Below are 26312 nucleotides of genomic sequence, written 5' to 3' on the forward strand. Positions count from 1 at the left end.
ATTAGGTCCTGAGCAGTGCATACTGTGCTGTAGTTGATTAGGTCCTGAGCAGTGCATACTGTGCTAGACCTTGGACGTAGAAGCCGGTGGACATAGGTAGATCTCTGGGGCTTTCAGGCAGCCCACCCAGTTGGGTCAGGGAAAGCCTCTCTCTCAAAACAGCAACAACATGCAAGATGTGCCTGAGAAACAGCACCCAGGCTGCCCACTAGCCTCCTCAAACAACTTATCCATGTACAAAAGTCAGTTAACTAACAAAATACAAATGGCTCTTCAGCAAATGAACAGATGCTACCTATGAAACAAAGAACAAACAAACAAAATACCCTAAAAGTTTCAGGATGCACTTTAGTAATGATACCAGGGAGGGGCACCCATGGGTAAGGTAAATTAGTTAGGTGTCTGGGGGGCGGGGGGAGATGACCACATCCACTAAAATACAAAATGCCCATGACCTACTAGCACTTTAACTTTTGGAAGTTTCTGCTCACGTAGGAAGTGGCATATGTACAAAGTAATTCTGGGCAACAATAGTTGTAAATACAAATACTGGAGTAATTTGTAAGTCTAATAAGGGGCTGGCTATATATAAATTTATGGTAGGCCCATAAAATACAACTTTGTAAAACTAGTCGTGATGGCTAATCTTGATCTTCAATTTGAGTAACTTTAGAATCAACTAAAACCCAAGGTGCGAGGCACACCCTCCAGGGGTTTTCTTGATCAGACTACTGGAAGCAGGAAAACCACCCTGCACCTGGACCACACCCTCTGGAAGCAGGAAAACCACCCTGCACCTGGACCACACCCTCTGGAAGCAGGAAAACCACCCTGCACCTGGACCACACCCTCTGGAAGCAGGAAAACCACCCTGCACCTGGACCACACCCTCTGGAAGCAGGAAAACCACCCTGCACCTGGACCACACCCTCTGGAAGCAGGAAAACCACCCTGCACCTGGACTACACCCTCTGGAAGCAGGAAAACCAACCTGCACCTGGACCACACCCTCTGGAAGCAGGAAAACCACCCTGCACCTGGACCACACCCTCTGGAAGCAGGTGTGCATACCCAGCAATTGCTCTATCACTGTTCTACATTCCCAGCCCCTAAAATATAAGCTGTCTAGCCAGGGGACTGCAAGATGCTGAGCATGTAATTACCTCTCCAAGTGTAATCATTCCTCTAGTTAGATGGTGAAAAGCAAACAAGTCCAGGCCAATGCTCTGTCTGTGTCCAACACTCTCAGAGATCAATCAACAGTATCTGTTTACTCTTCATAATATGACAAAGTGTGCTATACTCAACTTCGGAAACAGCTTATTTGATCTCTGAATTTCTCCTTATTTTCCTTGGGTGAACTATTGAATCTAAGCCTCCATCTAGACTTTTCTCCTTTAGTTTCTGACTAGTTGACATAAACATGTAGTGAACTACTCAGTTCTGTTATGTGACTATGTTTTTGTTTTAATCCCAGGTATGGCATAAGAGGTTGCTTCACAACAGGTGATTATGATTTGCCTCATGCCCTAGCAGGACATGTCTTTGCCAGCTGTGGACCATTTAATTCTGGAGACCCTGGAGAGGGAATAAATGCCAGAGCCCCCAGAGTTGGGGGCTGGGGAGGGTGGGGGAAGGGCACTCCAAGAAGAATGCTGCTGCTCCTGGCTGCTATTTTAAGGTTTGCCAACTGTTTGTGAGCAAAGAGACTAGAGGTTGGGAGATATCCTAATGACGAAGACTGGACTGGCCCCAAGAAACACAATCATCAAGTAGTCTAAAGAGGTCTATAGTCCCTTTCCTCTCTACCTTTCTTTCTCTCCTTTCCTAGTATTAAGTTGGAAGGGATTAGGGTGGAACAAAAAATTCGCCAACACAAACTCATAGATGATCCTGAAACAAAGTATCCAAAAATCAGATGTATTATCTTTTGTGCCACTTCAAGTCTTTCCCAAACACCCCTCAATTAACTGCTTCTGTATTCACTTGGCTATCCAATCTAGAAACTTGGAGTTATTCTTAAGTTCTCCTTTGTGAATATTTGTCCTCCTAGCCAAGATGTTAACCACACAGCTTATGTTAGTTTGGGAATCTCTCTTGGTCTTTCTATCCCCATCCTTATCATAGCTCTGTCTCCCGAAATCACTTCACCAGCCTTCAAGTGCTGTTATCTTCTGATTCTCCCATTGTCATTCCCATTAGCTTTCTTTTTATTTATATGTGTGTGTGTGTAAATGTGTACACACACACACACACACACACACACACACACTTATCTTCTGATTCTCCCATTGTCATTCCCATTAGCTTTCTTTTTATTTATATGTGTGTGTGTGTGTGTAAATGTGTACACACACACACACACACACACACACACACACACACACACACACACACACACATATATTTTGAGACAGGGTTTCTCTGTGTAGCCCTGGCTGTCCTGGAACTCACTCTGTAGACCAGGCTGGCCTCGAACTCCGCCTGGCTCTGCCTCCCAAGTGCTGGGCTTAAAGGCATGGGCCACCACCGCCTGGCTACAATTAGCTTTCTAAATTCAAATCTGATCAAGTCATGGTCAGACTCCGTCAAGAGCTCCCAATGTCCAAGAAGAATATTGACCCCTTCAGCAACCCTGTCCTGACTACTTCCCCTCAGTGGCTAAAGCCACAGGCACCCTCTACCTGACCACACACTCTTCCTGCATCTCTAATCTGTTCATCTTCTGTCTTCAGCCTAGATCAATAGGAACTTAGGGATGGGAGGGGTGAACTGGATGGGAACACAATTACAACCTTATTTACACTAAACTCTATCTGAGTGTTTAGTGTTTCAACCAATTGTGACAACAGGAACCATAACAGTAAAATTTCCTGTCTCCATGTCACTAAAAGAAATCAGAGTTTTCTACACTGTATTACCATTTGTACATATTTTTTTGAGACAGGTATTGCTTTTCCTCATTTTTAAGTATCAATCTATTCATTGTAGTAAGAAGCAAATTGAAGTTCATTTTTCAATGTCTGTTTCTCATTTACGCCATGAAGTAGAGCACTGAAAGAGTCACCACAGGAGGCAAAGTCGAGAGCACAGTACCTCTAAATCCTCCCTGTTTTATCATGCCTGCAAGGGCAAGATGGAGTAGTCCCTCCACACAGAAGGATAATGGGAATCAAGGCCAGGACATCTTGAGTTACCAACTAACCCTTGAAGGTAGAGCAATGGCCCAAAAACAATTCTACAGTACAGCAGTCATCTTGGAGTCTAAAAACAATTCTACAGTAGAGCAGTCATCTTGGAGTCTAATGACTGAGGGGTGTTTGCACTTCCACAACTCTTTATTATTTATTTTTATGTGGTAGTTGAACATATGTAGAGATCAGAAGTTGATATTGAGTGCCTTCTTCAATTCCTTCCCACCTTACTTTTTGAGGCGGGGTCTTTCACTGAACTTGGAGTATATAATACTAATTCCATGGGGTGAAATAGTGATCTCCAAGAATTTGCCCATCTCCAATTCCTCAGCGTTGGAAATACAGGTGCCTGCTTCCACATCTGTTTTTTACATGGGTATGGGGATGCAAACTCAGGTCCTCATGCCTACATAGCAAGCACTTTATTGACTAAGCCATGTCCTTAGCCCCTGGGTCTCCTCACTTCTCAGAAGATAGTTCCCAAGAGAATGTATGTATTAAAATATTCAGCTGGGCAGTGGTGGCACATGCCTTTAATCCCAGCACTTGAGAGGCAAAGGCAGGTGGATTTCTGAGTTCGAGGCCAGCCTGGTCTACAGACTGAGTTCCAGGACAGCCAGGGCTACACAGAGAAACCCTGTCTCAAAAAAACAAAACAAAAAAACCCAAAAAACAAAAAAATCCAGGACAATGATATGCAGATAGTAATCAATTTAGGCCAAATCCTGGATTTGAGGCTTAGCTAGAAGATCAAACAGAAACATTAGCTATTGGTAAATTACTTCACTTCTTACTTCAAGAAGTATATATTAGGGTGAAATTCCCATTTTCCATTCTCACCATTAGACCTAATTTCCACACTTACTATGAAACCAGAATGCTTATTTGCTTTTACGTTCCCTTGAGTTCTTTAGGTATAAAAGAGATGCAGCTGACTTGCTCAATGATGCCCCACTTATTTACCTTACTGACCATGACCCTATTTAAATACCCTCTGAAATCTCTTACCTACAGTTAGGAAGGTGCTCAGCAGCTGCTCCGTGGCAACAGGCTTAATTTCTGTTCGCAGATTGACATATCTGCCAACGACCAAGGGAGCTCGGCGAAAACCCAGAATCCTAGTTTTAAAAGTTGAAGAGAGAAGAGAGAAATCTTTGGGGATGTATTTTACGTCTCAAAACCATGATCAATCATGTTAAAGATATTAAAGTTTCAGAGTGGGTATTGAATAAGTCTTGGTTTTCAGAGGTACAGAAAGTCATGATGTCAAGATATACATTACTCAACAGTTCAGCAAAAAAAGGAGTGGGCAAGTCGTCTGATGTGTAAAAATCTGTTAAGCCTAGGGAAGGGGACACAGGTATACCACAGCACCCTCTGCTAGAAAGTTTTCATAATTAAAACTAGAAATAAGTGTTAATAAAGCAAGACATTTTGGCATTAGCATTTTCTCTCACATTTGTAAAAACACACGGGTAGATATAAATACACACATACATTTGGTTTATCTTTTTTTTTCTTTTTTGGCTTTTCTAGACAAGGTTTCTTTCGATAGCCTTGGCTGTCCTCTATCTCTGTAGACCAGGCTGGCCTTGAACTCACAGAGGTCCACTGCCTTTGCCTCCTGAGTGCCGGGACTAAAGGCGTGCGTCACCACTGCCACAGCAGCAGCATCTTTCTTTCTAAGAGGATCTCACTCTGTAGTGCAGCTGACCTGTGAACTCATGGCAATTCTCTTGCCTCAGCCTCTCAAGTGCTAGGATTACAGACATAAACCACCACGCCTGGCTTAATAGTAACCATATCTATACAAAGAACAACTTACTAAACTAATGCTATGGAAAACTATATTTTGCCAGTAATTGGGGGGAGATACAAAATTAAATAATGTCACATGACTCACATGCATTAGACTGATGAGATTCACTATGCTGAGTATAGTGATCTGGAAGTGACGGAGGGGTAAGGCTCTTTTCATGACCTGCTGCTGTCTAATAAACACAAATATCAAGTTGAAGGGAAGGAACACAGTAGACAGACACGGCTGGGACAGGCTGATGCTAACGTGCATCTAAATGAGGAGTTGCTTTATGCAGCTCCGCTTGCAGTGCCTTTAAAAGGCTGCAAACTCCATAGCAGTATCAACTCACTTGACTCTCTCCCTATCTAGAATATTAAGTTACTATCAAGTTTCCTCTACTATGAAATGCTAGTAAGATATGTGTTTATCTATAAACTTTACTATGAACAGTAAGATTTCTGATACAAAATGACATAGTTCTAAAAGAAAGAACAAAATTAACAATGCTTTAAGCAAGATATAAATTAAATATTCCTGACAATAAAACATTATCTTTTTAAAAAAAACTTCTGTCATTTCAGCAGGTAAAAATAGCAAGCCACAGTTTTAAGGGATTTTTAAACATTTTTAGTGACAAGAAGCCTGTCCAGTACTCATTAGCACCTCTAATAATTGCTGCGATTCTCCTAAATAACTTACAGTATTCATTTATCCATTTTGGTCAGGTTTAGACAGTAGCCTAGGCTAGCCTCAAACTCTCACTTCTACCGTAGTGGTCTAAGCACAGGGATTACAGATGTGCACCACATGCCCAGCTCCACCTGCCCAGCTCCACCTGCACCACACGCCCAGCTCCACCTGCCCAGCTCCAGCTGCACCACACGCCCAGCTCCACCTGCCCAGCTCCACCTGCACCACACGCCCAGCTCCACCTGCGGAGCTTTGTGCCTGCTTGTTTTCTCTCTCTCTCTCTCTCTTTCTTCTCTTAAGTTTTTTGAGACAGAGTTTCTCTGTGTAACAGCTTTTCCTCCTTTTTTTTCAGAAAAGCATTTATTTTATGTGTATGAATGTTTTACCTACATGTATGTATGTATGCAAACAGTCTGCTTGTCTGTTGGATTCCCTGAAACTGGGGTTGCAGATGGTTGTATGGGTGCTGGGAATCAAACCTAGGTCCTTAGGAAGAGCAATAAGTGATTTTAACCATTAAGCTATCTCTCCAGTCCCAAGTCCTGTTCTTGTATGTAAAAATGAGAAACTCTTCCTAATTCAGAAAAAGACAAAAGTTTACCTTTTCTTTTCTTTCTTTTCTCTTCTTTTTTGTTTGTTTGTTTTTTTGAGACAGGGTTTCTCCTTTTCTTTTCTTTCTTTTCTCTTCTTTTTTCTTTGTTTGTTTTTTTGAGACAGGGTTTCTCTGTGTAGTCCTGGCTGTCCTGGACCTCACTCTGTAGACCAGGTTGGCCTGGAACTCAGAAATCCACCTGCCTCTGCCTCCCAAGTGCTGGGATAGGCGTGAGCCACCACTTCCAGGCTTACCTCTTCTTTTCTGATTTCTCTTTCTCTTGCTCTGTTTTCATGGCTAGAGGTCAAATGTTCTACCCTGAGTCTCTCCCCTCCCTTGCCCCCCACCATGCCTTTTTGTCTCTATGGCAGACTGAGTGCCTATGAGGAAGAACTTGGAGTCACAGTTTAGCTAAGAAGTACCTGTGAGAACAGTATCGATGTTTCTAGAGGGCCCCTGTACCTCCAGCTTTCTGAGACAAAGTCCTTGCTATGGATAGGCTGGTTTTAATCTCACTATGTAGTCCAAGCCAGCCGTGAATGCGCAGTCCCCGGCCTTTGTCTCTTCATACTACAATCACAAGTGTGCTACCACAGCCAGCTACTGGTTATGTATTAGACTTCAGGGTGATTTTTTTGTTGTTTCTTTTTTAAATATTACTCCAATTTTTGAAGCTATATATACACTATACAAAATCCAGTCTCAATTCCATGCTATATATTTTATGTGATGGGAATAAATTAGTATTACTTACAACAGAAACAAAGAAACAGTGCTATGAGGCCCAATTAATGGCCAATTCAATATAAAGATTTGAATTCAAACTTTTGTTTTCATTCTGATATTTTATTTGCCAATTAATACCTTCAACTATGACAATATAAGGCCTGCCAAGAAAGATGTGACGTAAGAGGAAGTAAAAGTCTGGGGTTAAAAATGGTTAACCCTGTTGGGGCTGGAGAGACGCTCTGGTCAGGACCTAGATTTGGTTCCCAGCATCCCCACAGCAGCTTACATCTGTAACTCCAGTTACAGGGACGCCAGTGCCCTCTTCTGGCTTCTGTGAGCACTAGACACATTTATAATGAGCAGACATACATGCAAGTATATATGTATGTATGTATGTATGTATGTGTGTGTATATATATGTATATGTATATATATACATATACATGCATATATGTATATATATATATATATATATATATATATGATATGAAGAATAAATACACCTTTAAAACTTTACAGTGTTCTTTTTTTAGGCAGCACCCAAATATTAGGTGCTTACAGAACTGCAATGGCTAACTTATCAGCTGTACACAGGGAGCACGCATGTGCTACTGCTGCATCACTCACTTCTGGAGGAAGTTCACAGACTTTCTTTGAAAGAAGGGGAACAAAGAAATATGAGGTCACACACCTGTCCAAATGGAAGGCCGCCACCTCTGCGTTGTGTCTGTCATAACCAGCGTATGGCTCCCCTTCTACCACATAGTCTCTGCTGTACCTGCAAAGGGAAAGAGGAGCAGATACAGCTGTGAACTACATCAGTCCTGGAAGTGACAGCACAGAGGTAGAATCCATCCGTCAGCGAGTCCAGTTTGTTCCACACACTCCTTTTCTGTCAACCCTGAGAACTGGGTGTTAACACCAATAGCTGTAGATGGAGAGATGAGCTAAGATGAAGACCAGAATGCTGCCTCTACCTCTGCAATCATCTTTGAAAAATCACAGATGACGTTAGCTTTCCTCCTAACAAGTCTTTCAGTATAGTTTAAATACAACCACGAGGTGAGTCTCTGGACAGAAAGAACCACCTGTGTATCTCTATGTCCAGCAGAGTATCCCACCCAGTCATGCTGCTTGATGAATGTCTTTAAAAATGTTTACCAATGCTGTAAGGCTTAGCGAGGAGAAGTTCATGTTTCTTAGGAAGCTCTTGCTGACACCTGTTTTGTTAATGGGACGGCAAAGGCGCTTCTGCAGACAACACTTGTTCTCTCTTTTCCAGTTTATCCTGGACAGTTTAGTAAGAGGACAGCCTTGAGCAAAGCCTTTCTGTTCTGCATCTCAGGGATCCCTTATCTGCAAGAGCAGGGACTGGACTGAGGTCATTTCTAAGTTCTCTTTCATCTTAGAAAGCATTCTGATGATTTTGTGCCACACGCATTACATAAAGAAACACTGGGGGGGGGCAGGAGAGCTGGCTCAGTGGTTAAGAGCACTGGCTGCTCTTGCAGAGGTCTTGAGTTCAAATCCCAGCAACTACATGGTAGCTCACAACCACCCATAATGAGATCTGATGCCCTCTTCTGGTGTGTCTGAAGAGAGCAACAGTGTACTCATATATAAAATAAATAAATCTTGAAAAAAAAAAGGAAAAACTGCCACCTTTCTTTCAAAGATAAAATTTAAAACTTGTTAATTAGGAAGGAAAAAGTATCTAACTCACCTATATCTGCTCACTGCATTCTGAATCAAAGGGGACCTAGGGGACTTTAGAAGAAAATTGGGACACAGAAGCTGAGACTCAAGTGATGAGCAGTGCCATGGAACATAGCACTTCTGATCTCAAACAGTGATTATCAAGTGGAAAGTAGAACCACAACAAGTAATGGCCTTCAGTGTTCTTAGAATACAAAGTGAAACCCTATTCTAAAGCATATTTTCAAGGCAAAGCGACTCAAGGAGTTCAATTAGAAGGCAGTCATGCATCACCATCCTCTCAGGCCTGTCCTGTACCATGTGCTCCTTAGGTTCCTTAGGTCTATATGGCTGCCTTTCAACTGTCAGTTTAAAAATACCACTGCAGCAGAAGCCGACACAGTAACAAGCCCTCTCCCTACCACAGGTGCAGGTGGCCATTCAGCTGGGACCCAGCCTTGAATATGTGCCAGGACTGGAGCACAGTCATGAGAAACTGAGATGCGGTACAGCACATCCTCCTGCTGAAACCTTTTGGACCTTCCCACTAGCCAAAGGTGGCTGAGAGGGAAATGCATGAACCAGACACCTAGGGCCTCTGAGAGCTGGCTCCAGAGCAAAGAGGAGGAGTAAGAATCAAAACGAAGGAACCACAGCAGGGTCAGGAGGCTGGAATTCTGTGTTGTATGTGACTGTGTGTATATATATGTGTGAATTTATATGGGTGTGTACACACGTGTGTACATGCATGTGGAGACTAGAGGATAACCACGTGTCATTCATAAGCACCATCTAATTTTTAAAAAGTGTCTTTTACTGGCACAAAACTTACTGGTTGGCCCGGGGGACCCAAGAATCCACTGACTCTGCCTCCCTGGTACTGAGATCCCAAGCACACATCACCACGCCTGGCCTTGTTCACATGTGTGTGCATGTAGCTGTGTTTGCCTGTGTGAGTGTGTATGGAAGTCAGAGGCTGGTATCTTTTCTTTATTGTTCTCTACTTTATTATTTTTGAGACATGTCTCTTTCCAAACCTGAAGCTTGCTACTTCAGCTAGTGTGTTAGTTTGAATGGCCTCCACAGACTCATGTATTTGAATGCTTAGTCATCAGGAAGCAGTACTATTTGAAAGGATTATAAGGATTAGGAGGTGTGGCTTTGTTGGAACAGGTATGGACTTAGAGGAAATGTGCCACAGAAGGTGGGCTTTGAAGTTTCCAAAGCCCATGCCAATACCCCCTCTCTGCCCCTGCTTATAGATCAGGATGGAGCATGGTACTTCTCTAGCACTAGACCTACCTGCCATGCTCTCTGCCATGATGATTACGGACTAAGCCTCTGAAACTGTAAGCCCCCAATTTTATAAGCACTGCTTTGGTCATGGTATTTCTTCATTGCAGTTGTTTGTTGCCTATAAAAAATCAATTTACTTCTAGAATGAATACAAGTACATTGAAAAAAAATCACGTGTATAATATACTAAAAAAAAACATCAACAAGTGTCACATTCTATGTGTGTGTGCACACACACGCACGTGTGTATTTATATATATCACAAGACTGGCTTCAAAGTCAGAAATCTGACTGTCTCTGACTCCCAAGTGCTGGGATTAAAGGTAAGCATCACTAGGCCCAGCCAAACCATGGACTTAAATTAACATACTATTATTGGCTCATCAATTGGGTAACTGAACAACATTAGTAACTTGGGGAAATTGGCGGGGAAGGTAGTTAATGGGATTTACCTAGTATTCTTCCTTAAATGAAACTGAAACTGCTCAAGAAAACAGAAACCGAGCGCAACAAGCTCAGATAAGGGAATCAGTGCTCAGCACTGACAGGGACTCCCCCGTCTGACATCTACTAACTCTAGCTCCTCATCTTTGCGTATCCAGTTTTTAGTTATACTTTTGGTAGGGGTGAGGGGGCAAGGGGGCAACAAATTGTTTATTTTCTACTCAGTTCATTTTGTACCTCTAATATTTCCCACACTGAAGATATTTAGTATATTGGGAATCAATAGCCAGGCATGGCAGCTCAGGCCTGCATGATGCAGAAGGATTACCAAGTTGAGGCCAGCCTGGGTTATACAGTCAAACTGTCTCAAGACAAACAACCCATCAAAAAGCCCCAGAGAAACCAACATTAGCTCTGTTCAAAATGTCAGTTGTTTGTCTGTACCTTACTATAAGGGCCAGGCTGCCCTCCAATGTATAAGAATCCTGCCAAACCCTCCTGAGCAGACAGGTCTCATTGAACCACCGCATCTGGCTTTTTAAAAGACCTACCGGAATCCAGCCAGGTCCATGGATTTCTTTCAATCTAGAAAGACTTTTGAGATGCTCCACTCTAGCTCTGTCATTTAATTGAAAAGGAGAATGCTCTTCTATGAGCCCCAGGTTGACTGAGTCAGAACCAGCACATGTACCTTCTAATAAGATGAAGACTCACCGCTTAGGTTTGAAGACGACTTTCTGTCCTCCTTCAAGAATCAGTAAAGCTTTTAGCTGTGTTCCTTTATAGCCCACATCAGCTTTAATGATTTTCTTAGTGGCCATGGCATGCATGATTGCTCCCAGCTCTGGTGTCTCTTCAGGATACACTTCCCGGGGCACCACCCATTGGGCTGCAATCTCCCAAGGAGACTGCAGGGTGTGGTCCAATTTGGGCACCAGCTCCACCCGCAAGCCAGTCATCATTCGGTGAAAAGCCCTCTGGTCCTCCCGGTTGGCGGCCGATGTATCTAAATTGTCTATCAGGAAAACTTTGGTGAAGATAAAAATGACAAGGAGTATTGCTAACAGCACAACTCGTTGCTTCAGCTTCATGTTGGCCTCTTTTCCTTCCCCTCGGCCCACGTCCTATCACGAAGAAGAGGTGGTGACGATTAGCAAGGAGATTCCATGATTACATACTTCTTCGCTGCAGCGCCTCCACAATTCCTGTAGGCCAAAGTACAAAGGATGATTTGGTCAGGAATTCCAGCCTTCTGCCTCCACATGTTGCAGGCCTCTAATATGTCACTCACCCTTTCAGTGATCCATTGCTAATACCGAGCTTGAGAAGGCCCATTAGCTGAAGACAGTGTCAGAAAGACGGAAGGAAAGAAGAATTGGGTACACGGAAAATTATAAGAAACACATTCCCATTTTAATTAGGACAGGGGCTCATCTAGGAGTCATTTGGCTGCTATATATATTTCCAAAAATTATAAGAATGAGGAGAAAAATGAAAGCAAAACACTGAGCTAAGCATAGTTCTTAACTCCAAGTTTTACTGTTCAAGATCCGTGAGTGAACCCTTGTCATCTCTGTAATTTCCCAGTTCCTTCTATGCCTTGTGCAATAGGAACTACCAAGAATAACAACAAGGGTCCAGGAGAGAGGCACAACGCCTTTTCAAAAGCAAATGTCCAGCAATCAGACAGACTATGTGCATGTGATTAAGTACACTGCTTGGACTCTCCTTAATCAGACCTCGACTAATTATTTTTCCTGCTAAAGTATAGATAATCAAATCTAGATGAATTAAGTAAAGGAAAAACATTTCCCTAAGCCATCTGGCTGTTAACAGACTGAGCAGACAGCTCACAAAATCTAACACTGTTATGCTGTGAATGGGGAGGCAAACGGCAAGGATGCTAATGCCATGGACCCAAATGAGTGCTGCTTCCAGTGCGCGCACCACGCTCCGGGCAGTTCTCAAGTCAGAGGTGTCAAAACATACAACTCAGTTTTATTTGTATGCTGAGAGGCTGCTTTTCCACTCCACTGGGATTTTTTTTTTTAATACTAGGTCTCCTGTAGTCTGAGGCTGAACTCATGATCTTCCTGCTAATACGGCACAAGTGCTGTGCTTACAGACACAGGCTACGCCGCCCAGCTCCTAGCCATTTTAAAACGTGCACAAGCTCACTCTGCTGTATGCCTACAGACGGTACTGTACAGCAATGGAACAAAATACATGACAAGATAGCAGGGTGCTGCTTCGTTCTACAATTCACTCAACAACCCAAACCATTAATCGAAGAAATACGACCAACACAAAAACAACAGAGCAAACAACTTTGCTGAGACACTCCCATCTAAATTTGAGGCTTCTTTAACAAATGGAAACAACCCAAAAGCACAATTCTGAGCAATACCTTCCCTTGGGCCAACTGATGTGGCCTTCATTCTGAAGGACCAATCACTTCTTCCTGTTCTTTCCATGAAGGCAGCACAGTGAGTGAGAGGTAAAGTCAAGTCCTAGTTGCCCCGGCGACCTGCTCTGTCTCATCCAGTGCTCACCAATGTGAAGCCAGGACAAACGCTGTGTTGAGTGCAACTAAAAACGTAATTGTTTTTATTTTGTTTTGGCTTGTTTTTTTGTTTTTTTTTTTTTGTTTTTTGTTTTTTTGGTTTTTTGTTTTTTTGTTTTTGGCTTTTTGACACAGTTTCTCTGTGTAGCCCTGGCTGTCCTGGAACTCACTGTGGAGAGCAGGCTGGCCTGGAACTATTTGGTTACTTTTTAAGTGAGCACACAAAGTAATGGGTGTCATTATGCTGAATGTAATTGTGATGCTCTGGCTTGGCATGGCACTCAGTGAAAGCAGTTCCTGGTGATTATGCACCCGGCAGTGTCGGGAGAGTGGATTCAGTACTAACTCCAATGATCCTGTTGTTTCTTCATTTGGTCATCAGTACACATTGCAGAGTGCAGTGATAAAGGACACAGAAAGAGCAGCATCTTTAGCACCTCCAACCCAAATAAATAGTCACAATCGAAACACTGGACAGTTCTGGCTAAACGAGGCAGCTAAGCTTCTATAAAATGCACTTTGGGACTAAAGTCTGGATAATTAGACTTTCATAGTATCTATCTAGTTATGCATATTTTGTGCAGAATAGAGACTCTTCCCTCATATTATATATAAATAGCACTTCCTAGCCGTTTTGTTTTGTTTTGCCTGGCCTCGAACCTAAATCAATCTTTCTGTTCCTCCTCCCCACTTGCAGAGACTGCAGACAAGTACTACCCCATCTGGGCTTGGAGCTGTTTTATTTGTTGTGCTGGAGATGGTACTCAGAGCCTGGTGAACACTAGCCAAATGCTATACCACTGAGCTATACACCCCAGCCATATCTGTCTTTCTAACTACCAATGGAATAGGAAGTTATAACAGCCCCCAAATTAAGACAAAAAGATTCAAATTGGGAACCCAGTTTTGAAAAGGCCTGAGAAGAACATACTCATCAATTCTGCACCACAAACAATTCATCTATTCAGATAGAACAGAAATTTATATTGAGGGAATTGAATTAAATTCTTACATTATCACTATTCAACTTTGAAGAATTATAGTGCGGGCAGATGTGAAAAAAAGGGAAGTGCACTTCCATGTTGTGACTCATGAGTTGACACATACGGGTATAAGACTGCAGGGTGGCACTAGTCTCTCTTCTTTTTTTGAAAGGAGGAGAGGGTCTCACTATGTAGCCGATCCACTGCCATTTTAGTGTGAAGAGTGGTGCGATTACAGGCTGTGCCTGAATACCTGCCAGTGACTTGGCATTGCTCTTTACTTCTACTGACCCAGCCACAAGCTCACTGTAATGTTCAGTTCCTCCTACCTGACCCTGGAAAGAACAGATTTCAGGACCCGTGGGCTTCAATGGAGCCTACCTAGTCCCTCGATTATCCTGAGTTCTAAAAATTCCTTAACAGGGCATTAAAAGCTTATTCTAAATCAGCAGCTCTCAACCTGTGGGTCTCCACCCTTGGGAGATCAAACGACCCTTTCACAGGGATCACCTAAGACCATGGGAAACAGATATTTACATTATAATTCTTAACAGTGGCAAAATTACAATTATGAAGTAGAAACAAAAATAATTTCGTGGTTGGGGGTCACCACAACATGAGGAGCCATATCAAAGAGTCACAGCATTAGGAAGGCTGAGAACCACTGCTCTAAGTGGTTTTGAGTGAAGCAGCTCTCTCACGGTCCATCCTGACAAAGAACTATGGATGCTGGGTCTCCTCTTGATGCATAGCTGCCCTTTCCTTTCACTATTCCTCACCCTCAAAACCCTTAAAACACCCCCTTTCTCCTTATCTCCTCTTGTTTAAAGCCCAATCCTTCTCTCAAGGCCCAGCTCTAAGGGCAAGCCCCTCCCCAACCTGTTAGCACCTCACTCCTTTTGACCAGTGTAGACCTACATTCTGCCTTAAATTGCCTTGTACATAGTTCCTAACTCCCTGCCCAGAACCATGACTCCTTAGGAGGGTCCTCCCTGCTCCTTTATATTTGAGAAAGGGTGCCCAAGACCTAGCTTCTGGGCTGTATTATTATCCTTGTAGATTTGAGACAAACAGTATATTATATACTCTGCAAGCTAGATTTTTAAGATCCTCCACTTCGGATGCAAGAAAATAAAAGCAGGGTCACTGGGTATCTTCTAACTCCTTCCACTCCTGAAAAGCTCCTTAGCATCCCCAAAGCCGTACCACACGCCCGCCCTATCTCATGTCCTCACCTCCTGCTGCAAGCGCTCACACAGGGCGGCACTGTTCAGCTACACATGGTCATTTGTTTTCATGTTTGTTATGTGGAACAGAGCCCACTTCAAAGAACAAGTAGACCCAAGGTGATAACACACTTCAGAAAGTGTTCAATATAAAGGAGGCAGTGCAAGTGGGACATGTGCCCACAGTCTCCACACATGGCCTTCTGGGAAGCAGCCCCTCACAAGGAGTCTTCCCAGAACACTTCCTTCACTCCCCAGCAGCCCACGTGGGGCTTGCCACACAGGCTCATTTTCTTTCATCTTTCACACACACACAATTTTTCGTGTTGATACATGTTTGGAAGGACAAACTTTGACTGTAAAGTGCTTCGACAAGAGCTTTATAGATTCAGGGGAAGGAAACATGGCATCTTAGTATTAAGGCCTCTGTTCAAGAATCTAGGGATGCCACAAAGAAGATATATAGAAAAACGTATTGAGGCAGTGGTGTATAAACTGTGCAGTTAAAATTCACATATGCAGGCAGCTAAGGAACATGGACAACATCTGGCCCAATACTTACTGGGTTAGGGAGGTTCTTAAAGGTCCTTAAGTCATAGCTCTAGGGAGGCTCTGAGCCTCATCAATAGCTGAGCCCCTTTGACTGGGTCTCTGATTTGGCAAATTAAGGCTAATTCCAACTTTTATTCACAGCTCTGAAAAGTGAAAGTTTCAGGAAAAGTAAATAGAAGTTTCACTTTTTTTTTTTTTGCTAGAATTTCTAGTCCAGTTAGGCTCTTCCCTCATAAATGAAAGCCTTGTGACTGTAAAATACCACAAAACAAGCAAATATTCAGTTACAAACATTTTGTGCAGATGACTAGGGGATTTGTGGAACAGAGACTTTATTAAATAGCTAGCAATCATATTTATGCATGTTCTCGCCATGTTTCCTATCCTAAATACAAACTCTTAGGTCTCTTTTTACCAATCAATCTCTTTAGAAAGTGTTGGTTTCAGCAATACTAAAGATTTGGTAAGTTTAGAAAAAAATAAGATCTTAATGCAAAGTTCTTTTATTTGCATATTTATTGTATATATATGGAAAACACACCCAAGACATGTATGGAAGTCAAAAGACCTCTTTGTGGGTCCTGGGGACTGAACCCATGAGTCATCAGGCTCGGTGACCAAGTGCCTTTACCTGTAGAGGCTAAACAGATAGCCCAGATCTGAATTTAATTAAGATTTTCTTGTGGACTATTTCCATAGATAGAAATCAACAATTTATCGGCTAGGGTCTGTTTTTTTCTCCACTTGATTTGAGCTGGCTTTGTAGCTTGTTTTGATCAAAAAGCTATACAAATAACTATGTTCCATTCCTGAGCCAAGGCATATTGGGAAAGTCATTTCATATCCAACCCTAATATGAATCATTTAGTAAAACCTACTTACATACTTTACAACCTTACTTAGAGTGCAATCAAGGCTAACATCACATATTCATACTACACACACTCAGCTTATAATGCCTAACCTTTGCATTTCAGCCAAAGCCAACAGCGAAACTCCTAATACCTTAATACAGAAGGGAAACAAATACTTTCTCCTAATGTACTGACCCTCTGATTTTTTTTTTTTTTTTTTTTTTTTTTTTTTTTTTTTGGTTTTTCGAGACAGGGTTTCTCTGTGTAGCCTTGGCTGTCCTGGAACTCACTCTGTAGACCAGGCTGGCCTCGAACTCAGAAATCCACCTGCCTCTGCCTCCCAAGTGCTGGGATTAAAGGCATGCGCCACCATGGCCCGGCTAACCCTCTGATTTTTAACTGGCATTAACATTACAGCAGTAAGTCACAATCTTAATATATCCTTTGCCTCTTAGCAATAAAAGAAATTTCAGCATGGTCAGTCAATATAACTAAAACAGATGGGAAGCATGGTCCTACATTCTATTTTACACAAAAATCAGAAACACAGCATGCCTTTCACAAGCCTTTCATTCAGAAAACTAGCTGTGTTTAAAGATGATGGCTCTGTCCTTAAAACTGTTTATGTTTATGGCTTAAAGCTTTTAAAACTTACGTGTTGAGAGTAAGTTAAAGCTACTGGTATTTAAAAAGAAAATCTAATCCCTACAAGTCTGAGTTGGACTATTAGATTTTCCTTAATATTTTCATTTCCACTTAAACACCCATACACTATCTATAAAATAAGAAGCTTCCATGTGAAGTCTTTTAACAGTTCCCTGTGAAGGACATCAACGAAAAATGACCACCAGGATTTAATGAAGCATTAAGGAAACTGAAAACATCAATAAAAACTACTCTCTTTTAAAAGAAAGAGAAAAAAAACCTTGTAACCTATCCCCATTTAAACCTTAATTCAAGACAACCTTCTAACCTTCTCCCTTTAAAAAAAAAAAAAAAAAGGATGTTTAGCAAGACCTGGTACACAAAAAAGAGACAGGCATTTTTCAGTGACGCAGACACTCGTGGAAAGTGCTTTAGAGGTTCAAGGTGTTTCATTATTCAATTATCAGTACCTAAACCACCATTTAAGGCTGTGCTACAGAACGTTCTTCATATATGCTGTGGGAATATGAGATTTCAAATATTCCCCTCTAGTTTTTTTGTTTTTTCAATCAGAATTGCCTTTAGGTGCAAATCACTATAGTTCTCAAAAGATATAAACAGCTGCAATTAAAAACACTTTAATATTTTATCTATTTATTGACTGACTGATTGTTTAGACAGAGTCACATATACTGCTACACAGGCTGGCCCAGAACTCTTGGGCTCAAATGATCCTCCTACCTGGGGCTTCAGGTATACAACCAGGCCTACTTGGTCCCTTAGTTTCCATGCCTACGTTCCATGGTATGTCAATGTGTCAAGCTTACAAACCACAAGAAGTAACTTTCACAAATAATAGAACTCAAACAAATCTGTGCTGGAATGTTGGCTAGGTGATTCCAAGTGTCATCTATTTATGTATTATTATACATAAGTACACTGTAGCTGTCTTCAGACACACCAGAAGAGGGCATCAGAACTCCTTACAGATGGTTGTGAGCCACCATGTGGTTGCTGGGATTTGAACTCAGGACCTTCGGAAGAGCAGTCAGTGCTCTTACCCGCTGAGCCATCTCGCCAGCCCGTGTGATCACTTTTTTAGAGTATGAAAGAACACACGTGTGTATGAGTATGCGTGTACATGCACACTTTTTTGGCATACTCTTCTACTGTCTAGTGAGTTCCTGGAGGACAGGAGATATGTTTTACTCTTTTTTTGTACTTCCCAAGGCCCTAACAGAAGTGAATAGCAAGGGGGAGAGACTTTTATGGCTAAAAGCATTTCTTCTGAACTGTCAATACTTTGGTTTAAAGATGACTTTTTTTTTTTTAAACAAACATGGAGAAATAAGCTCTACAGTGAATTCAGAAGCACAGTATAGTAAAAACAGCAGAAATATTTACCATGTTTACCAATTTTACATATTCAAAATTGTCTACATTGCTACCATCTGCATATCATGTTTACACTATTCGAGACTTCTGTTACTGCTAACCTGGTTCCTGATGAAATTGGGAAGACAATCTGGAGATATTAGGAGAAAGAATGAAGAAAGTCCAAGAAGATATTGCCCAAGAATGATATATGAATGATGTAGCAGACAAGGCTGACCCAGACCTTCAAATATTACTGACAGACGTTTCTGAAACAAGGTCCAACACTATGTCTTCCATGTTATTTTCTTTTTATGCATGTATATGTTTATACATGTAGATGCATGTGTAGCTGTGCATGTGTGTGTGTTATGTGAGATGTTCAGTGCCGTCCTCAATCCTCCTTACTTTATTTACTGAGGCAGAGTCCCTCACTGAGCCTAGAGCTCACTGATTCAGCTAGTCTAATTAGCCAGCTGGCCCTGGGGATCCTGTCTCCGCCTCTGGAGTGCTGGGATTAAACGCTGCCATGCGCTCTCAGTTTTTATTTGGGTGCTGGGAATCTGAACTCAGGTCCTGGTGATTTGCATGGCAAAAACCTTATTCACTGAGTCTTCTCTTCAGTTTGTCTCCCAGAACTACAGAACATAAAATACATACACACACACACACACACACACACACACACACGGTATGTATACACACAAGGACTAAGAACAAGAAATGAATTAAAAAGGTCTTTGGGCAACCACAACAAGTGGTTACAAAGTTCAGTCACCAAAGCTGAGAGAAGAGTCTGTAAAACCTGACAAGCCTATTTAACTATCTTAAATTTGATCTGAGGAAGCAGAGTAACCTCAGTGGCTACTCCACAGAAGCTGGACAGCTTTCCCAGCCATGACAGGCAGACTATTAAAAGCAGATCCAGTAAGTAAAGAAGCAAGGGTGCGCAGCCTACACTTCACAACTACCTCTGGTCCTTGTGACAGTAATGGATCCTAGGAATACTAAGCTTGAGTCAAGGACTACAATACACCTTTATAAAGAAACAAAGCGCACACTATATTGTAAGATTTTCCCCACAAACGCATACCTAAATAAGAATTAGCACTTAATACATTATTTCTCCACATTAGACAAACAAGGAAAAGGTATGCAGAAACAGCAGAGTCAATATTTGAGAACATAGGCTAGGAGACTTCCTTTTCTGCATTTGGCTCTGTCCTTCTTGGGTATTTATAATTTCATATTCCTCGGCCTCCTTTTATAATGTACCCAATTAACAGGCTCCTCCAATGTAGCCAGTACTTCCCACAAAGTACAGACCACAAACATACCCAGTACACTGTCTCACTGCACTGTCTGACACTCCGCGCTTACTGACACCCAAGGCTCTTTAGGTACAGAGACAGGCACTTCTGTTGGTTTTGGCAAGAAAAATTATATCAGAAGAACTTTTCACTATTTACAGACTAGTTTAGTATTAATCTCTGTGATGAACCCATATAGCAGAGGATTTCTGCATTATATTCTCTTCCAAGCAGCTCTTGCTGTCATGTTTACACTGTAAGTTAGTCAGCAGAGAATTTTATTAGCATAGGAAGGATTTCTGTGCCCCAGGCCCACGTTACTGAACTCGGGCATGCAGGGGCTCACAGAAGGAAGAGAGGGAGGGGTGCACAGGTGCTAGAGAAGCACGTCAGGGAGGGAGACCCTTCCTCGCTCATCTCCACAGGGAGGGACAAGAGGGCAGTGAGCAGAGGCTACTGGTACGGTTATGACCAACAACTCCGAGGTTTTCTATTCATGGTAAAACACTGGTTATCCATCTAACTGCTCAGCTAGCCAGGCCAAGTGGCAGGGGAAAGTTTGTGCAGCTCTCTGTGACCAGAGTGTGCACAGGCTTCAGGTGGCTGGGACACCATGTGATCACAGAACTGAATTAAATAAACAATACTTTTTGCAGACACCCACCTTAATAACACATTTCCAACAGAAATCTGAAACACATTGTTTTTGCCTTTTTAAAAAAAATTCCTTTTGACTGAAAAACTAGGGAGGGGGAGTATAAAAAGATCTAGTATTTGCACTAGAATATTTATGTTTCCCTCATACCGCTTTCCATTTATTACTTCAACTAACAATTATTGCACACCTACTATGTACCCTATGAATTACAACTGTAGGGTCCCATGGTAACTGTGCCCTCTACCCCAATCCACAAAAAAGCATCTCATGTTCTATCCCAGATCAATCTGACACCCACAACTCTTTCTGTCCATAACTGTGAGTGCTCTAACAGTTGTCTCTACTGTGAGGTCTTAGCACTCACCAGGTGTTAAATAGTTATCAATCTGAGGGCTGAAGTTGCTGATTTCACACTTACAAGCACTGAAATGGTAGTCAAAGGGAGCTAATTCATGTCCTAAAAGTGAACTGAAATTTCTACTTAGGAGTTGGAAAATCAGAAGAGATTTTTTTTAAAACAACAGAAGCTTTAAGGCTGTATGAAAAAAGTTACAATCTATAAATGGAAATCAAGAGAAGTAAATAAAGTAAATAATCATTAACAGCACTAAATAATCCTATGACATAAAAAATTATGAAAAATACAAATCTGTGACTTGCTTTTTCCAAAGTATACTTCTGTTCAAAATATATTTTAAAAAGTAAGGCATGTGCTTTAAAAACAAAAAGTACCTATTTTCTCACTAGTCCTAAGGAAACAGAGTAAATCAACCCCATTTTCACAAGGAAAGCTGTAAATTCCAGATTTTTGTTTGTTTTCAAGACAGGGATTCTCTGTGTAGGCCAGGCTGGCCTGGAACTCAGGAGATCTGCCTGCCTCTGCCTCCCAAAGGCTGGGATTAAAGGTGTGAGCTGTGTCTCCCGCCATCACCATCCAGTCAGACTTATTTCTTTTTAAAATTATCTTTTCTTTCTTTCTTTCTTTCTTTTTTTTTTTTTTTTTTTTTTTTTTTTTTTTTTTTTTTTTTTTTTTTTGGTGTTTTCGAGACAGGGTTTCTCTGTACAGCCCTGGCTGTCCTGGAACTCACTCTGTAGACCAGGCTGGCCTTGAACTCAGAAATCTGCCTGCCTCTGCCTCCCAAGCGCTGGGATTAAAGGCGTGCACCACCACTGCCCGGCTTAAAATTATCTTTTCCCTTCATCATTTTTGTTCTTTATTATGACCGAGGCTAGACTTACGCACAGTATCTTTATTATTTTCCTCTATTGTTGGCTTTTGAGGAAGGGTCTTATTATGTAGTCCTTGCTATCCTAGAACCCACAGATAGATGCTTGCCTCTGCCTCAAGAATGGTGGGATTAAAGGGGAATACTAATCCCCCCTCCCCAACTTCCCACACTGTTCTCCTTTGATAAGCATTTTCGAATGTGAAACATGTGAAACGGCATCTTGGGGGCAGGTAGCGGTTAGTTCTGGGACACAAAATCCAACATCTTCACAAACTTTAAGAAAGTTATTAATTTAATACAATTATTTAATTTTAAATTTGCCTTAAATGGGTTCAGAGCCTATGCAAATATTTTAGCATCTTTAATACCTGAACCTGTTTCTCAGGGCGATAACATGCGGAAGTGCTTTCAGCTCGCTCAAAGGGCTTGCATAAATTCAAAGAATGGCAAGCACATTGAGATCAATGTAAAATGACAACCCAAGCAATGTAGGCATGGTTAATGAATGACAATCTTGACTTTCCGGATTATCGGTTGTATTATAAAGCCCTGGACCTCAATAGTGAAAAGATCGAATTATTTCTTTCTTCCAACGGGACTAATAAAAATCTCCGGAGGGAACCTGCCTGAGAAGAGATGACCCTCACACCTGGCCCTAGATCCAAGTGACTATGTTAAACATATCCTTTTCCCAAATTGTAAACGCCTTACCCATCCTACTGGAGACATAGTCTTTAAATGAAGTAATTGTATAAGGACCATCCACGCCCTGCTGCTCCCCTCTTTTCTTCTTTTTTATTGGGAGCCTGACAGATCACTGACTCCGGATTAAAAAGAATGTCTTATCAGACTCCACAATCAAGGACACAGCTTGATAACGTTCACATTCACCACCAAGGCAACGTCTGGGCTCGCTCTTATCGCCGGGCCATCACACCCGGAAATGAAACCGCCAGCGCAGCCCACTCTGGACAGTCTCAAGTTGTGCGTGCCCCTTGGCGCTCGGGGCGCACGACCCCAGGACACGGCTACCCTCTCGGGCCCAGGGCCTGCAGGTCACTCGTGCTCCCCGGCCACCATGCGGGCCCGGTAGGGGCTTAGTGAAAGCGTGCTCCTCCGGTCCCAGGAGGGCCGCGTAGGGACCGAGCGAGAGCGCGCCGCTCGTCCGGGCCGCCGACACCAGCTTAGCGTGACAGAAGGGTGACACCGAGCCAGGAGCCTCTGGGGACCGTCCTTAGCAGCGAGCACGGGTCACCGCAAGGACTCCCGATCGCCCGCAGCCTCGCGGGGACGCCCGGAGCCCCGCATCCGGCCCCCGAGGGAGCTGCCCCGCCCCCCGCCGCCCGCGCTTTCCCGCCCGCCCTCCCTCCCTCCCTTCCTCCTAGTCGTTCCCGGGCGGGGGTCGCGCGCCCTCTCCAGCCGAGCCGCTCACCTGGCTGGCCTCAGGCTCGCTCCATAGCCGCCCGCGCGGTGCGGTGCGGCGCGGCCCCGGCCGCCCCCGCCGCCTCCGGGGAGGGGCAGCCCCACGCCGCACTCACCGCCCCCGGCCGCCGCCGCCGCCGCTGCGGCTCCCGCCCACCGCCGGCCCGGCCATTCCCCGGCCGCCGCTCCCCGCGGAGCCGGCCGCTCCACACCCACCCCCGCCTCCGCGCTGCCTGGCTGTTGGTACGGTCCTAGCGGAACGCCCTCCCTGCGGCCAATCACAGTGCGTCCTCTGCGCAGCCCCGCCCCTGTTGCGGGTGGGCGGGACTACCGGGCAGCTCCGGACCGCCCTCTTTAACCCCTTCACCCTCGTTCCTGCTGCGCTGAGCTCCGCAGACAGACACCGTCGGCGGTTTTCTCCAAACCCGTTTACATCAACTAGCTTCTGGCTTCTCTCTTACCTTCACGATTTCTTTCCTGCAGTCATCTAGGTAGAAGTTCTATTCGGAAGAAATAATTTTCTTCTTTCTTTCGCTCTTCTGCCTTGACTTCTCCTTGGAGATTCTGCCCAAAAGTGCCCTTCCCTGACCAAAAGAGGCTAGACTTCCCACCTTGGAAATCGTTCCAGCTTTGGGCCAGAGCAGCCCCCTTCCCCCGGTATCTTTTCAGTAGCTCTGAAGAAAATCCTGATTATTTTACTATAATAGCATTTTCTTTTTTATGTTTGTGTCTTGCGGTGGACTGTAAGCCCTAAGAGGGCAAATCCAACGCCTCTTGGTTTCCAGTGCCCCGCACCCACCCACTAGACTCCAGATGAGTGAATGAGTTGCTCCTCCCCTTAATGTGTATCCACTCCACACACAGTAGCTACTGCATAATGCATAATTTATCACCATATAGTCAGCTTACATGTAGTCTGTTTGACCCTAAAATATTACGGTGTTCGTTCTACATTGGATACAATTTGTATCGGGGAGGACGGAGACTAAGCAGGAATTTCTTTCAAGAAGGAAAGAAACGATTTTTTTTTCTTTCCTTTCCCTGGCTGTATGCCATTGGGTATGCCATATAATACCTCTGAGTATAAGGCTCCTTGGAAAATGGAAGTTAAACACAGTATCTACTTGACAGGATTGTGGTGAGATTTAAATAGGAAATGTGTGGAGAAAATGCATTATTGTGTGAAGTTAGTTGTGTGTGTGTGTGTGTGTGTGTGTGTGTGTAGCACTTTCAATCAGGAGACTCGGAGAAACTCAGGAACTTGACACCCTACCCCAGACGACTTAGTAAGGGAAAGCAGCTTTAATCACTGCTGGAAGCATTAATCATTGCAAGGTGTACAAAGGGCGATGCAGACAGCACTGTCAGCCTTTTGCTGGATGGAGGTGAAGAGGTTTGAGGTCATTATCCGACAATGGCAAGCACAGTTCTTGGGAAAACTGAATGGATTGTAATGAGAGTCTGCCTCATTTCTCAACAGGAACATGGGTCTGCTTGCAGTCAGCTCTTCTTCCTGGACCAGAAAACCAAACCGTGAAGCAAAAGAGGAAGTCAGCGGTTCCTTTGAGACTGTGAGACTAAGTGTTCCGTCTTCTCCGTCATTCCAATGACACTGAGGATGACCCTGCTCCTGTCGTTGCTCATCCTAAGGCCTAGCTTAGGGGAGATGACACCCCTCTGTGTTGAAGGATTCTCAGAGAAAGAGGGTTTTTTGGTCCATGGAAGCAATCCAATCAAGTGCACATTGCACGTCCGTCCCCCATACTGCAGTATAAACAGTTTTCTTCCTCAGAGGGTTCAGAATCTCTGTGTTAAAGGCTTTCACACAGATCTATTCTGTCTCCCAGTTTTCCCGTGACCAGGCTACATTACACAGGCTCCCTGCAGCTGTGTACACAGAACTAGCACAGGGCCTGATACTCCATGATGTCGGTTTTTGCCCCTCAGGCCCATAACAACACTCACAGTCAATATATTCTCAGTGTTGTGAGGGATGTGGTTCCTTAAGTAAGGAGCATGTGTGATTAGGAAGCCTCTTCAAGGAAGACAGGATAGCTGAATTAGGCAAGCATGGATTCTGAATCTGGATCTGGGAAGAGTGTGGACTGGTGTTGTCAGGGATGAAGGGTGGGGTGAGCAAAATCTGGGTGAGAATGGAGATTAACAATATGAACCCAAGCCAGGCAGTGGCAGCGCACATCTTTAATCCCAGCACTTGGGAGGCAGAGGCAGGCAGATATCTGAGTTCGAGGCCAGCCTGGTCTACAGAGTAAGTTCCAGGACAACCAGGGCTACACAGAGAAACCCTGTCTCAAAACAACAAAAACAAAAACAAAAACCAGTAAGAAGTCGTGCGGTGTTATGAGAAGCTAGAATCTAACCTATACCCTGGACAGATAACACAGGGAAGCTGTGTTCACTCATTCATTTGTACATTCATTTGTCTGCCAAACACATGTCAAGTGCCAGGCTTCAGACTAATCTTTGACTGTTTGTAGATGAAGAGGGCCCCATCCCCAGAAGCTTTCAGGCTCAGTGAAGTTGCGTCTAGAAGTCAGAGTACTGGAAGAGTTGTATTACTGTTCCCAGTCACGGGATGCGCTGTGGTTTTAAGTATCAAGCTAATCTTCTCTTGGCCTTTCTCTCCTCTGTCCCCAAACTTCAACGTTCTTAAAGCCTCAGACTGTGACTTTATGTAACAGAGCACCTTTTCCAGGTACACATGCTGCAGCTTATGGAATTGAATCCAGCCTAGGAAACTGGCTGTCCCGCTCTTATGAAGGGCAGTGAACCACCCTCGGCAGGGGAATATTAGTAATTAGCCCAAGTGTAGAACTCTACCAGAAGCTAGCCTGTGGTCTGCACAATTTACCAGGAACCTTCCTGCTTGGCATTTACAGTCCCAGCATCCCTCTCTAGTGCAGTCCTTAAATTCCCCTCCATGCGGCTCCCTACCAGTGAGAATCCTCCTTCACCCAGCCTCAGGAATGCTAAACAGCTCGCCTTGCCATTTGTCCTTGAGATCTTCCGTGGGCTTTCCAGCTGTGCTTCTGCC

The 26312-nt window shown here is 43.4% G+C and overlaps 2 protein-coding genes across 3 annotated transcripts in view; one reads left to right on the plus strand and one right to left on the minus strand.

The window, feature by feature from the left end:
- Nucleotides 1–23325, minus strand: part of Fam20b (FAM20B glycosaminoglycan xylosylkinase) — a 37764-nt gene extending 14439 nt beyond the window's left edge. Inside the window, exons 1-4 of one of the 2 annotated variants that reach the window (XM_031385818.1) lie at nt 23268–23325; nt 11156–11646; nt 7698–7784; nt 4203–4312 (exon numbers count right to left, since the gene is read on the minus strand). In XM_031385818.1, the coding sequence (XP_031241678.1) occupies nt 4203–4312; nt 7698–7784; nt 11156–11532 (574 nt within the window). In that variant the 5' untranslated portion in view covers nt 11533–11646; nt 23268–23325. Of the gene's footprint in view, nt 1–4202; nt 4313–7697; nt 7785–11155; nt 11647–22546; nt 23086–23267 lie in introns of those variants that run through there. The other variant, XM_031385812.1, reaches the window with a different exon arrangement.
- On the plus strand, nt 22230–25048 carry LOC116096718 (submaxillary gland androgen-regulated protein 3A-like). Its single transcript, XM_031378802.1, has 4 exons — nt 22230–22301; nt 22962–23024; nt 23221–23540; nt 24738–25048. The coding sequence occupies exons 1-4, from the start codon at nt 22230–22232 to the stop codon at nt 24865–24867; spliced, it is 585 nt and encodes a 194-aa protein (XP_031234662.1). The 3' UTR covers nt 24868–25048.
- The last annotated feature ends 1264 nt before the right edge of the window (nt 25049–26312 follow it).

Source organism: Mastomys coucha, unplaced genomic scaffold, assembly GCF_008632895.1.
Source record: "Mastomys coucha isolate ucsf_1 unplaced genomic scaffold, UCSF_Mcou_1 pScaffold1, whole genome shotgun sequence".
Classification (NCBI taxonomy): domain Eukaryota; kingdom Metazoa; phylum Chordata; class Mammalia; order Rodentia; family Muridae; genus Mastomys; species Mastomys coucha.